At 45.9% G+C, this 14,093-nt stretch overlaps 1 protein-coding gene across 3 annotated transcripts in view; it reads right to left on the bottom strand.

The window, feature by feature from the left end:
• Positions 1-13,847, bottom strand: part of INSC (INSC spindle orientation adaptor protein) — a 126,775-nt gene extending 112,928 nt beyond the window's left edge. The window contains exon 1 of one of the 3 annotated variants that reach the window (XM_081282277.1): positions 13,759-13,847. In XM_081282277.1, coding sequence (XP_081138403.1) covers positions 13,759-13,845 — 87 coding nt within the window. In that variant the 5' untranslated portion in view covers positions 13,846-13,847. Of the gene's footprint in view, positions 1-11,700; positions 11,852-13,758 lie in introns of those variants that run through there. The other 2 variants (XM_081282278.1, XM_081282279.1) reach the window with 2 other exon arrangements.
• Between the last annotated feature and the right edge of the window lie 246 nt (positions 13,848-14,093).

Below are 14,093 nucleotides of genomic sequence, written 5' to 3'. Positions count from 1 at the left end.
CACTCCAGTAAGATTGGCAGCCATTAGGAAGTCAAACAACAATAAGTGTTGGCGGGGATGTGGGGAAAAGGGTACACTTGTACACTGCTGGTGGGGCTGCAAAATGGTGAGGCCAATTTGGAAAGCAGTATGGAGATTCCTGGGAAAGCTGGGAATGGATCCAACATTTGACCCAGCTATCGCACTTCTCGGACTATTCCCTGAGGACCTTAAAAGAGCGCTCTATAGGGATACGGCTGCATCAATGATTATAGCGGCACAATTCACAATAGCTAGACTGTGGAACCAATCTAGATGCCCCAATAGATGAATGGATAAAAAAATGTGGCATCTATACACAATGGAGTATTATGCAGCACTAAGAAATGACAAAATCATAGAATTTGCAGGGAAATGGATGGCATTAGAGCAGATTATGCTAAGCGAAGCTAGCCAAGCCCTAAAAAACAAATGCCAAATGTCTGCTTTGATATAAAGAGAACAACTAAGAACAGAACAGGAAGAAGAGCATGAGGAAAAGACTACAGTAAACAAAGACGAATGGGGGGAGAGAAACGGAGAGAGAAGGGAAAGCATATGGAAATGGTAGGAGACCTTCAATGACACATAAAATTATAAGAGGTTATGAGGGGCAAGGGGGAGGGAAAAAAAGGGAGAGAATTGAACAATAGCAGGGGAGGTAGAGAGGGAAGATGGGAGGGGAGGGGAGGGGAGGGGGGATAGTAAGGGATAGGAAAGGTAGCAGAATACAGCAGTCACTAATATGGCATTATGTAAAAATGTGAATATGTAACAGATGTGATTCTGCAATCTGTATTTGGGGTGAAAATGGGAGTTCAAAACACAATTTGAGTCAAATGTATGAAAGATGATATATCATGAGCTATGTAATGCTTTAAATAATCAATTAAAAAATTTTAAAAAAAAGAATATCTTTCAAAATATGATAAAAATGGAAAATGATGCAATAAAATAATTCACAAAGAGAAAAAAAACTAAATGAACTGGTAAATGAATGTAAAAGTGGACTTGATCCAAGTCACCATCTTCTGTCACTTAAATTACTAAATAGGCACCTCAGTCCTCTCTCTTCTTCCTTCCCACAATTTATCATCTTCATAGCAGCCAGAGCACATCATTTCTATGCTCAAAATTTTCCAATGGAGACCAGCGCGCCGCATCGCCCACCTCTCGGCCCCCTTCTGCCTGGTGTGCAGCTCTGAGAACCCTCAGCAAAAGGTCTGCAGGCCCCTGCAGGTTCCAGTGCTGCCACCGGCAGCAATCAGAGAATTCAGCAGACACAAAACCAAATAGATGATATTATGGACATAATGACAGTCAACGTGGACAAAATGTTAGAAAGAGACCTGAAGCTCTCTGAGCTAGGCGACCCTGCAGATGCCTTGCAGATGGGAGCTTTTCCATCTGCAACAAGTGCTGCCCTTAAAGAGAAAATATTGGTGGAAGAATTACAGGACACAGGCAATAGGGATCAGCATTTTGGTCGTCATTATTGTCATCATCATCGTATGGTGCATCTCTTAATGAAGAGCTGGGGAAATTCAAGCCTGCCGTCCAGGAAACATCTTTAAGACCTTTGACTTGGAACCTGCTATATAATCCAGCTTACCTACTGTTATTTCCAAAATGATTATTTTTGTTAGTTCAAGTAAAGTTTGGTTTCTAGGCTGTGTGCCCTTGTTTTAGAATATGCACTCCAAACCAGAGGGTCAGCCCGCCCACATTTTGCATAGTGACTTTACAGATTTATCTATGAGCAATAGAGGATGTCGGGACTCCAGAGTGCTGTAATCTAGGCTTACTATTGTCCCTAATTCACTGCCATTGATTCCAGTTAAGGGAATCTATTCCAAGTTCACTATCCTGGTAATTTGACATTATCTTCAGAGCAACATTTTAAACTATTGGATAATCAGATTTCCAACTTGTGCCTTCCAGGAAGAACACTACTGCCTAATACCCATCTGTGACAATAATAGGCTGTGCCTTATTTGGATACTTTCCTAGTGCCCTGTAAGCCCCATTCTTTTTGTAAGCACTACTGGCTGTGTTTAAAATAAGATTTGATAAAGAATTTTTGCTACTTCATTAGAAAAAATTTTTTCCAATGAGGCTGGGGTTGTAGCTCAGTGGTAGAGAAATTGCCTAGTATACGTGAGGTTTGATTCTCAGCACCATATAAAAATTAATGAATAAATAAAAGTATTATGTCCATTTATAACTAAAAAAAACCTTTCCAATGTCCACCTATATCATTCAGATTAAAAGTAGAAATCTTGGGGCTGGGGTTGTGGCTCAGTGGTAGAGCATTTGCCTTGCATATGTGAGGCACTGGGTTTAATTCTCAGCACTGCATATAAATAAATGAATAAAATAAATGTTCGTCAACAACTAGAAAAAATAATTATGGACTGGGGTTGTGGCTCAGAGGAAAAGCGCTCACCTAGCATGCAAGAGGCACTAAGTTTGATCCTCAGCACCACATAAAAATTAAATAAGGGTATTGTATCAACCTATAACTAAAGAATAAATATTTTTAATTTTTTTTTAAAGTTGAAGTCTTCAAATAATATATTCAAGCCTTCATGCTCCCAGTAATGCACTGACCTCAATGACTTAAAGACTCCCCATCTCTCACTTCATTCCAGTCATATTGACTTTCAGGCTCTTCCTCAAACATGCCTCAGGGCCTTTGCCCTTGCTTTTCCCAAAATATTCGCATGGGTCTCACCTTCACTTCTTCCAAGCCTTGCTCAAATGTCTACTCCAGAGAAGCTCCCACATGAAGGTACACATCCCTGCCCCTCCTGGAGCTCCCTTACCATTTTCTATACCTCTCCATAGCAATCAGTACTGTTTTGCATCCTGCACATGTCCCTGTCTTCCCAAATAAAAAAGAAAATCCTATAAGGACAAGAAATGCGTGTTTGGCTCACTGAAATATCTCCAGGGCACATAGGAGCTGAGCTGATCCTTGTTGGATGAATGTGTGAGCAAGGGAAGGAGAGGATGGGTCTGTAATCTAGATGCTGGCCAACTTCAGCTATTTTTCTAAGATGCTCTTATCTGATGCAGCTGCCATTGTCCTATGTCTGCTCAGTTCCAGCTCGTCTGCCACTGCAGCAGATGGACAGCACACATTCTGGGGAGCTCTTTGTAAATGACAGCCCTGGGAGAATAAACAGAGCAGCTTCTGTGGGGCCAGGATTATCCACTGCCTGGTTTCTAAATGCCACATTTTAAAATCCCCCCTCCCTTCCTCCAGCCTCTCTGTAAATTCCACAAGGTTAAAGTGCCATCATGGCAGAAAATGAAGAGGAAAACAAAAGCATCCTCCTTTCCACAGTGAGACCCACAGGGAGCTATGTTTCTCTTTGCCTTTCAGGTCTGAGTCCCAATCCACTCTGCTGAGCCCAGTTATTACCTCCCATCTCTCCAATCAAGGAGTCAAACTCCTAACCTCGCCTCAATGGAGAGCCAGAAAAGCAGAGAGCCAGACAAGAGGGGTAAGCAGTGTGGCAGTTCGGTCAGCCATTGTAACCCCTGAGGACTGAGGTACCCTGCAATCCCATGAGGCCCAGCACTCGGCCAGCACATCTCCCCCAGCCCCGATGGTCTCCTTACCTGGCTTTCCAAGTGGGACAGGGTGACTGGCCTAGGAGAGAGGGAGGAAGGAGAGGAATATGAAGGTGACTCATCAGCCTTGAGTCTTGCTTACAAACCCAGCATAAATTTTCATTAGTGAATGGATAAGTGGGTAGCAGATGGGCGGGTATGTGAGTAACTGAAAGAAGATGACATCAATCACTGAATGAGAAGCTGGGTGAGGAGGGCAAGAGTGAGGGACCCGGGACACTGAACAGGCCGACCTGTCCTAGTGCTATGACATCTCTGCAGGAATGGCTCACAGGGCTTAGAAAGACCCACTCTGTATACTCTTTCAGGCCTACATCTAGTGGGGTTCCATGGGTTGGGGGAGGCTGGCAGTCCCTGGCCCGTGGGAATCATGAAAGTAATTCTTAACTTTTGCAGAGTTTGCAAAGATCTTCCAAACAAAGGAAAGTTAGGGCCACTTGAAAGCCTCTCCCATCTCCATAAAACCCAGGTGTGGGTAAGTGAAGAAGCCACTGCTTAGGCATGCCATACTAGTAACCACCTTCTCCTCCTTAGAATCATCCAGGAATTTGATGTCATCTATCACTAGTTCCCCAAACCTCCTGATTGAAAGTCTAACTCGTTTGCCCAAAAGGTGGTAAAGCCTCTGGGGGACAGAAATGTGGCCGACATACACCTCAAACGTGACATTTCTCAAAGTGGATTTTTATCTTTATCTTCAAATCTACTTGGATTTTAAATTTTTATTCTAACCAAATAGTCCCATCCATCATCTATCTGGTTGCTTAGCTGATAAAGCTTCATTCACTCATTCAGCATGTATTTGTGGCCTGTTTAATAACATGGTACCTTCTAGAATGAAAAAATGAGCAAAACCAGACATGGTCCCAGCCCCCATAGAACTCATCATCAAATAGAGAAGATAAGCATTAATTATTAAATAAACATGCAAAACTGCAACTGCAATAAAGATTTGAAGGGGGCAGATGTGTTTGAAAGCTTTATAAAATGGAATTCAACCTAGTCATGACTAGTCATGGAGTCATAGAAGTGACAAATGAACTGAGAACTGGGAGATAAGTAGGAATTGGGTAAGTGAAGAAAGGAAGAGTGTTCTACATTGAGGAATAGCCTGGGCAAAGGACTGGCTTGTCAAGGGCCTACAAAACCTGAGGGAAGCTGTGGACAGGGTGGCTGGCCTAGACAAGCAGAACCTTTACCTTAAGAGCAATCTGAAGGCACTGAAGTAGGTTTAAGGAGGAAAATGACCAGAACAGAGTCACAGAGTTGTGCTCTGGAATCTGTCTGGCTGCTGTCTGGAGAGCAGCCAGCATAAACGTAGGTGGGCCATGGGGAAGCTCTTGCGGTATCCAAAAGCATGAAAATGGCACCTCAAACTAGAGTGATGCTGGCGGGGGTGGGGGAAAGTGATGGATTTGAGATGAGCATTAAACATGAAAGAAGATGTGGGGATGGCTTGGATCCGGGATTGAGGGAGAGAGGTGGTAAGGATGATTTCCACGTGTCTCTAACTTGTGCAGCTGCATTAAGTGGTGGGGGGTGGGGTGGGGGGGAGCCATTTGGTGAGATCTGAAATGCTTGGTAAGGACGAGCCATGAGGAAGGCCATGAGGGGAAGAAGGCCGGAAGCTCGGTTTTGTACATGTTGAGTCTGACACCAACCTACCAGACCCCTTGACTCACCTCCCTCCTCCACCTCCTCCTCCTCCTTCTGCACTCCTCAGTCACTGTGCCCTTTTGACTCTGCCTCTTGTCCATTCTGACTGATTTCAGCAGTAATTATTGTCTGGACAATGAAAACAATCTCCAAGCTCTCTCTCCTTTCAATCCAGGTACCTCAAGCTGTGAGTCTTTCTAAATATCACTTCCTGAAAGAGGCCCCCTAATGTACCCCTACTCTATTGCTCTCTGCCTCAGGCACTTAGGCTTGTTTTCTTCTAAAAATATGTAGCAGTGTATCATATTAGTTTATTGTAGAGATAGATACATATGTCCTAGCCCTGATAAAGAGGCATAGAACAGGTGACACACCAAGTGACCAGGGGCTCCTGCAGCCTCTGAATCTTGGCTTCCAAAGACAGAGTATCCAGAACTCCTTGGACAAATGGGCTGGAGCAAGGGCAGAACAAGATGAGCTGGTAAATTCTTGCCACAGCAGAGAGTAAGGAAATACTCTGAGAATCATGTGGACATGTAACAAAGGAACAGAAACCAGTTTGTACAACTTCTACTGATGGAATCTGGGACCATGTGAACATCAAATAAAATAAAAATAGTAAGAGATTATAACTCATTGAGTAGATGAGGAATATATGAGACCTGAGCAGGAAGTAGGAAGGGAAAAAAGGAAGGAGAGAGGGAAGAAGGGAGAAGGCCAACATAAAACATAAAAGAAGCCAGGTGTGATGGTGCACATTTGTGATCCCAGCAGCTTGGGAGGCTGAGGCAGGAGGACCATGAGCTCAAAGCCAGCCTCAGCGAAAGTGAGGCACTAAGCAAATCAGTGAGATCCTGTCTCTAAATAAAATAGATAAAAGGGCTGGGTATGTGGCGCAAGCATTGAATGCCCCTGAGTTCAATCCCTGGTACCAAAAAAAAAAAAAAAAAAAGAAACCTGAAATTGATTAGGACATTTTTATATGTGTTCATATATACAAGAAAAATAAATATAGTAATATCCAAAACATGAAACATAAATTATATAAACAAATATATGTAAAAATAAGTATATTTTATGCTTATAAGTTAAAATGATATATTTTAATATTATTGGATAGAGAGAAAATTAGAAATGATAAAATAAATGAAACCTCATGTGCACAATTGAGGGCCAGGGATAAAGAGGAATTTTTGATACCAGTCTTGCAAGCTTTAATTAAGTTTGATATCATGTCAAAATTAAAAGTGACATGAAAATAGTAAGTAGGCAACAAATGTGTGCTGATAATTGAGTGAACCCATATCCAGCCATGATGCTCACTGCTTAAAATACCCCAGCGCTGGCCTGTAAGTGGCTGGGGGTGGGGATCGGTTGTGCATGTGCTTAGCATTCACAGAGCCCTGGGTTCAACAGACAGCCCTTCCTCCAAAAATCTCCTGTCCGATTCCCCATCACTACTGCCCACCGTGGCATAGGATATAGTCACAACTCCTTATCACACTCAGCAAAGCCTCAGCACATGCAGGCCGTTTCCTGGAACACTTTTCTCTTAATTTACTGGCCACTTCCAGTTATCCCTCAAGACTCTCACCTCTGGGCAGCTTCTGAAGGGCACAGTTGGAGATGACACTTCCCCTCTCAGACACCAATGACTATAGGACCTACTTTGATCATGCCCCACGGACAGGCCCTTCTGTGTTTATAAGTCTGTCTTGTCACATGTTCTGATTGCAGCCTGAGGACTGCAATGTTCCCTACCCCCTCAGTCCCAGCACAAGAAAAGACCTCAATTGATACTTGAAGCATGAATAAATCAGTATTGAACTTTCTGGATCTTCAAGAGAGCGTCTCCTTCATTCTCTTCAAAAAATGTAGAAGTGAGGGAAATGGCTTCTTCCCACATTTTACACACAAGGAAGGAGAGATCCAGAAAAGTTAAGTGACTTGACACAGATAACACAGTGTGCCCTTAGCCTGAGCTAGAGCTGGAATCCAAGCTCCTACCAGTCGGTCAGTGTTCTTTCACAGAAGGTGAGTGGGATGGGAAGGGAGGATATTGCCTTTCATGGTTTGTCTATTCTGTGCCAAATGGTGTGCTTCAAATAAGTTTTCTTATTCTAGTCTCACCATTTTAGTGCAAACAACCCCATTTTACAGATGAGCAAACTGAGGCTCCAGTTTCAGAACTGTCTGGCTGCAAAGCCCATGCTCTTTCCCCTGTACATTGCCAGGATGTGCTGCCCACCTCTGATCCTCCATCAGAAGTGAAAGGTCCTAAGTGGAAAGTTCTGTCCATGGCAGCATCTTGGAAACCAGCACAACACACAGGCCACAACGCAGCTCACACCCTCAGACCACAGGCCTCATTTCACATGGCTTCCAAACCAGGATATTTGGTTTGTAAGACAAAACCTCCATTTCTCCAGCAGAAAGTGAACGCTATACACAATTACCCAGTTAAACTGCTGACGCCTACAGATACTGCATCACGCTGAACAAAGTCTTCTCTGCCCAGAGACATCCTCAAAATATCCAGGACTCCCCCAGAGCTTGGCACTGAGGGGACCTAGAGCTGGGGGAGGGGAGACGGGGCTGAGTGGATTTCAGAGGCTGGGTGCAGGTCTCCAGGACAGACGTTGCTCCAGGGAAAGGGGAAGCCACAGAAGTCCAGTGCTGCCCACCCCCTGGTGCTGGAGTGTGGATCCCTGCCCAGCCCAGGAGGCCTTTCTCATCCCCCTCCATCCCTGCTTCCCACTGAGGAGTCTCCATCTAAGGCCATGATGCTGATCACATTCAGGTCTTGGGGCCAGAGAAGTCAAGCCCTTTGCCCCTTCCCCACTTTGCCTAAATGACTACTTTTACCTGACTTCCGGGCCTTCAAAATGGGGGAGTCCCCAATCTCTTCAGAGGTCAGTGTACACCCACTACAGACTCTGGAGTCAGACAGCTGAGAAGGAATCATTGCTAGCTCCCTGCGCTCATCATTTATACTGGCAGGGCTTCAGTATCTTTATATTTTAAATAAAAGTACCTATTTCAGAGGGTTTTTGTAGCAAAAGATGCAAAGAACCAGAAAAAGAAAAAAGGTTATTCACTAAACAAATGTGAGTCACCCTGAGCCTGAGCCACTCTTCCCCACATAAGTCCTGACACCTCACCTGGTGAATCTGTTTTCCCTTGGTTGAATTTAAAGTCAGGGAAACAAGCAAAGGAGAAATAATATGAATCTTCAGCAGAGATGTCATTGAGTCCATGTTGAAGTGACATTTATCTGGGAAGGAACAAACACCTTGTCCACACCTAGCACCACCACACAGTTCCTGGTCACCGTGAATTTCCTCTTTCGCATTTTGTGGTCAGATGCTTCCAGGAAGGTTAGCCTTGAACATGGGCATCAGCCACCGGGACCAAGAGGAAGGCATCTAACACAAAGCCTGAAAGCCTACTACTAGGGAGGCTCTAATCTTTCTTCAGTGCTAAGAACTGCTCTCCATATACCCTTTGCCAAGCATTAATGGCCTTGGGCAGAGTAAATTATTCAGTATTAGGGTCAATTGGTTAGAAGTTTCTCCGGTTTTGCAATATGGCTAAACCCCTACCCTGCACTCTGCCAATAAGAGGTAACAAATGACTTCATGGGCATTTGGTAGACTTGAGATTCCTTATGGGGAAAAGGGGCTGAGATCTGGTGTGTGGCCTCACATATGCAGGGGAGAGATCAGGATCAACCTCATGTGCCCCTACACACTCCAGACTCCCTGCTTCTCATCCCAAGCTCTGAATCCACCAGGCGCTGATCAGGGAGGTCTATGCTGGGGGACGCAGGGCTCAGGTCCAAGAGACACAGGTCCCAGCAGAGCCCTGGACAGGGCAGAGGTACTTGAGGAAGGAGTAGCCATGGAGCCATGGCCAGGCTTAGGGCAAGGGTCAAATGCCTTTGGGCACCCAGACACTTGAGCTTTTGAGACAGAGAAGAGCTGGCAGCTGAAGTACTCAGCATAGGGGGTGTTGGTCAATGGCCCAATTCATTCTCAACAATCCCCATTGTCTGAGCTAGCACAGAGATGGGCATTATCTCCTAAAGCCACTAGGAAGAAAAGCCCCAAGGCATGGTCGGGAATCAGAGCCCAAGAATACAGAAGCCACAATTGAGATATCTGGCTTAAAATTTAGATGACATATTTGAGATTGAGGATACTCAAAAAAAGAACCCATACAATGTAGTTCCCATCCTTGGAGACCCACAGAATGTCTAATTGCTGGCTGTTCATTTATTTATTCTGTTTTCTCTCTCTACAAAGAATATAGGAGTTTATAGTTAAAGATGTATAGTCTATAAAGTTGTTAATATAGAAATTAAAGAAATCAAAGCCCTGGTTCCAACTAACACAGTTACAAGAATAGAGTAATATGATAGATTTAGAGCTTCCTAGCAGCCAAGATAAGAAGGGAACCACAATAAGGAAATACTTCCTTCTCCCATCACCTTAACTCTGCAGGAAGCCTGTTGAACTGATCACACCTTAACCATCCCCAAGGGTCTGGTCTAGGATCAGGCCAAGGGAAAAATAGATCCTAGTAATCCCTTCAGGAACTGAATGAACCTGACTTTTTCCCTTGCATATTAGGGGAATTGATGGATTGCTATTTAGACAAAACCACAAGTACTAAGAAAGAAGTCTAACTTCCCAACTGAAGGAGCACATTTATTCTGGGTACTTCATGGAAACATGCTCAGAAGAGAATGGCCAGGATGGGAGAGATCTAGAATTCAAAATAAAATAATAACAATAATAATAATAACCATCAGCATTATTTTGAAGCACCTACTCTTCTAAGCATTGTTGAGAGTGGCCCCAGATCATAAAGATTTTGTCAAGAAAAGAAATATTGGCTAGAAGAGGGTAGAAGGGCAAAGCAAAGGCTATTCTTCCTCAGCCTGTGAAGACTCAAAGTGGGGATGCCTGAGAGCAAAGACAAAGAATCGCCCAGCTCCACTCGCTCATCCTCCCAGTCCCAAGGCTCACTGCTCTTTGGCAGCAGGGAGAATCCAGGGTGCAAATGAGAGCCTGGAGAAAATTACAGGTGTTGAGGTCTGCCTCAGATCCTAGCCTTACCTTATTGCCTTGTGAGACTAGACTTTTCACCCCTACAAGGGCAAATGATGCTTCAAAGTCCCAGACCTTTAGGTTCAAGAATGCTCTCCAGGCCGGGTGGTGTCAAACGCCTAGTAATCCCAGAGGGTCAGGAGGCTGAGGCAGGAGAATTTTGAGTTCAGAGCCAGCCTCAGCAAAAGCGAGGCACTAAGCAACTCAGTGAGACCCTGTCTCTAAATAAAATACAAAATAAGGCTGGGGATGTGGTTCAATGGTTGAGTGCCCCTGTGTTCAATCCCTAGTACCAAAAAGAGAAGAATGCTCTCCACCTGAGCTTCATAGGCACCCTCAGTTCAGATTAAACAAAAGCATCATATGACTACCTGCCCTGACCACCGCCACCCCCAGCCAAAGCTGCCTTACTTAAGATATTCCCTGTTGAGACAGTTATTTGCACCCATTATCACAGGTACATATAGGCAGGAAGGGTTAGAGACGCTGGGGAACTAAAGGATGAGAATAAGAGCAAACCAGGGGTATGTGTTTCTGCATGAGCATTTGACCATGTGGGTACATGTTGTATACATGTCATTTCCACAGGAGTACACAGTTAATGTATGTGTCTTTACATGTGGCATGTTTGCACCAAGAGGAAGTGTGTGCAAGACAGACATGTGGACAGCAATATATGTGCACCTGAGCAGCTGCAAGCACGGTGTGGGTGCCTTGTGAGTGTACACTATGTGAGTGGACATCCCTCTGTCCTCCTGCCTCTTTGGTGTGAAAGTGAGGTCCCCCAAGTTGTCTCCCTATCCCTGGAGCATTCAAGCAGGGTCAGAGGCCCATTCACTCTGGTGTTAGCTGAGAGCTCTGAGCTCTTATTCTGCTCAAAGTCCTGAGAAACCAAAGCTGCTTGACACCTTGACACTGACAAGCCACCCCAGCTTGGGGCCAAGTCAAGTCACTCTAGAAATTTGAGTTCATATGTTGCTCCTTATGCCCCAGCTTCTGGGGTCGCAGGTTCAAACTCACACATCCATCATCCACATATGGACGGGCTCAAACCACTCAAGCGCACAAATGCACAGACACCATCCACCCAGGATGGCAGGTGCCACATAGACACACAGCCACCTGTGGGCACCCTCCAGGCGCACCACACACACTGACACACTCATGCCCACACTCACACTCTAGGGCACATGCTAGAAAATTCTTCATGCTCACATCCAAGGGCAGACACACTCCCTCCCACTGACACCCACCTACTATCCAGACAGTCACAAACCTTCTCTGTCCCCAACTGGGTGGCAGATCCAACCTCAGCCCCTGGATTCAGGCAGTCAGGAGGTCACCTTGTCTGCTTACTTACTTCTTCTGAGCTTGCAAGGGAGCAAGCGAGTGCGTGCGTGTGGCCAGTGGTGACAGGACGCAGCTGGAGCTCCAGAGGCCAGGCAGGCTTAAAGTGGCCGCTGGGGCCGGCCCAGCACAGGGGCCGCCCGCTGCCCCCCCCCTGCCCCTACCCCGCTCTCCCCCGCCCACCAGCTCCGAGGCAGCTGCAGAATCCCAAGGTCCTTCCACAGCAGCGCTCCCTGCCAAGCCCCTGTCCCACGTCAGGCACCGAATCTCAGCTGGGCTGCGTGGGCTATTTCAGTGCCCCTGGCAATGGAAACATCATGCTGTCATCTGTGGGAGCCCTGGAATGGGGACGTGGTCAGGCCTAATTAGAGACCTGGCTCACCCATGGGCCAGGCGGGAGTCACGCAGGCAATCACCCCCGAGCCGTGGAGCCATCAGGGCGGGACGCCCAGATGTGCCCTGCATGCCAACATCTGGAGAGGGGAAGGGAATGTGCTTCCATCATTTCTCTTGGAATTGAAGCAAAACAAGGAGGGATTTGGGTGCAGTTCACATGCCCTGTGGAGGGAGCCGCCTCACCCAGCAGCCTCCAGATGCCTGGAATGCGGCTCGGTTTATTCAATGCAGGTGCTTCCCTTTGGACCCTAAGTCACTCACATAAGTCACCCTTCACATCACAAGATCTGCCAAAAATGGCAGGGGCTGATGCAAAGACTCCTTCAACCTTGGGTGAATCAGACTCTCCCCACCGCAGTCTGGACTGTGTCAAATGGCTAAGTCTAGAGAAGTCTGATTCCTACCCCAAAACTCAGGAATGTTGCATTCTTAAACAGCAAGGAAGCTTGGAGGTCATTTCATCCACCTCCCTCCTTCTTGCCATTAATCCCCAGGGCCTGGAGGACCTCTATCCATTCTTGTAGCTCACCAAGAAAAAGCAGTCCCTGGCTTCCCTTGGGCCCTGTTCCAAAGCTTGAACTTTCTCATTGGCATCTAACCTAATCATGTGCCAACTAGGTCAATTTGCTACATTATATGTTCAAATCGAGGGAGAAGGAGAGCAGTGGCCATCCCTATGACACAAAGTTCACTCCAAGGTCCCACTTCAGCCTTCTCTTCCTTGATGCTAATTATCTCTGTTTCTGTTCTCAGATTTTGACTAAAACTGTATGTCACTCTCTGGCTTTGGACATTGGCATTAAGTCACCTGCCTCATCTCTCTAAGGGCCCAGGGCTCTATACTCTATATGTAGCCAAGTCTTTGACCCCAGCCTCCATCCATTCCAGACAACCTGGTTCTCCTCCCCAGCTCCTGTCTCAACAAGGACTGTCTCAGGGACTGGGATAGGGCTTGGGGCTTCCAGTCAGCTGGTGATAGATTCTAACATTAAGGCCACAGCATTACCCAAAGGGGCAGTTTGCATAATCTTTTCTCAGTCTGTTTCTGGTAGGTCATGTTTTGCTACATGTTCCCTTGAGACACTTGACATTAATGCCCCTCATCCAATACACACACACACACACACACACACACACACAAAATAGCGTGAGAGAAAATAGTCTAGACTTTGTCCTCAAAGAGACCTTTCTTTGCATCCTGCTTCTATACTTTTCTAATTGAATGCCCTTGGGCAAGTCACTTAACCTCTCTCAGCTTCTGTTTTCCCCATATACAATAAGTATCATAATCTCTGCCTGCTCCTAAGGTTTGGAAAGTATGGAATAAGGTCAGGAATATAAGATTACCTGGAAAGCCAAGATATGTTTTAATATACCAGAAATGGAATGAGGCTTAAATTATAAACAGCCAACAACATTAGCAAAAAAAGCTTAAGAGGCTTTTATTTCTAAATCTGAATTCTGTGCCTGGATTTTGGGTCAAGGGAGGAATGACTTAGTTTGCTATGTGTTCCCTTGAGACACTTGACATTAATGCCCTTCGCCCAGTGCTTGCGTGCACACACACACATCCCCCTTCCCAGATACCTACAGCACAGCACAGCTTCCTGGACTCCCATGGCCCCCAGCCGCCTGGACCCTTGTTGGCAGCCTCTCCATTCGCTGGGGGCCGCCTCATGGCTCCAGTCTTGGCCCCACAGCAGCTCCAGGTCTCCTTACATAGGCTCCTGTGAACAGCTTCTCTCTCCTTGCCCATCCTTCTGAGCCATGGCCCTGGAAAACCTGTGACTCAAGGCAAAGCTGTCAGAGGCCTTCAAGATCATTCAGGACTGAGGCCCCAAACAGCTTAAACTTGAAATCTCCTCCCTCTCGGCTCCCTCCCCTCTGCCTGCCTGGCTTCCCAGTGCTCTGCTGCTTAATTCTTAA

This window comes from Spermophilus citellus (assembly GCF_964194105.1).
Source record: "Spermophilus citellus genome assembly, chromosome: 2".
Classification (NCBI taxonomy): domain Eukaryota; kingdom Metazoa; phylum Chordata; class Mammalia; order Rodentia; family Sciuridae; genus Spermophilus; species Spermophilus citellus.
Note: the sequence above shows the minus strand (reverse complement) of the source record. Positions and strands in the feature narration are given on the sequence as shown.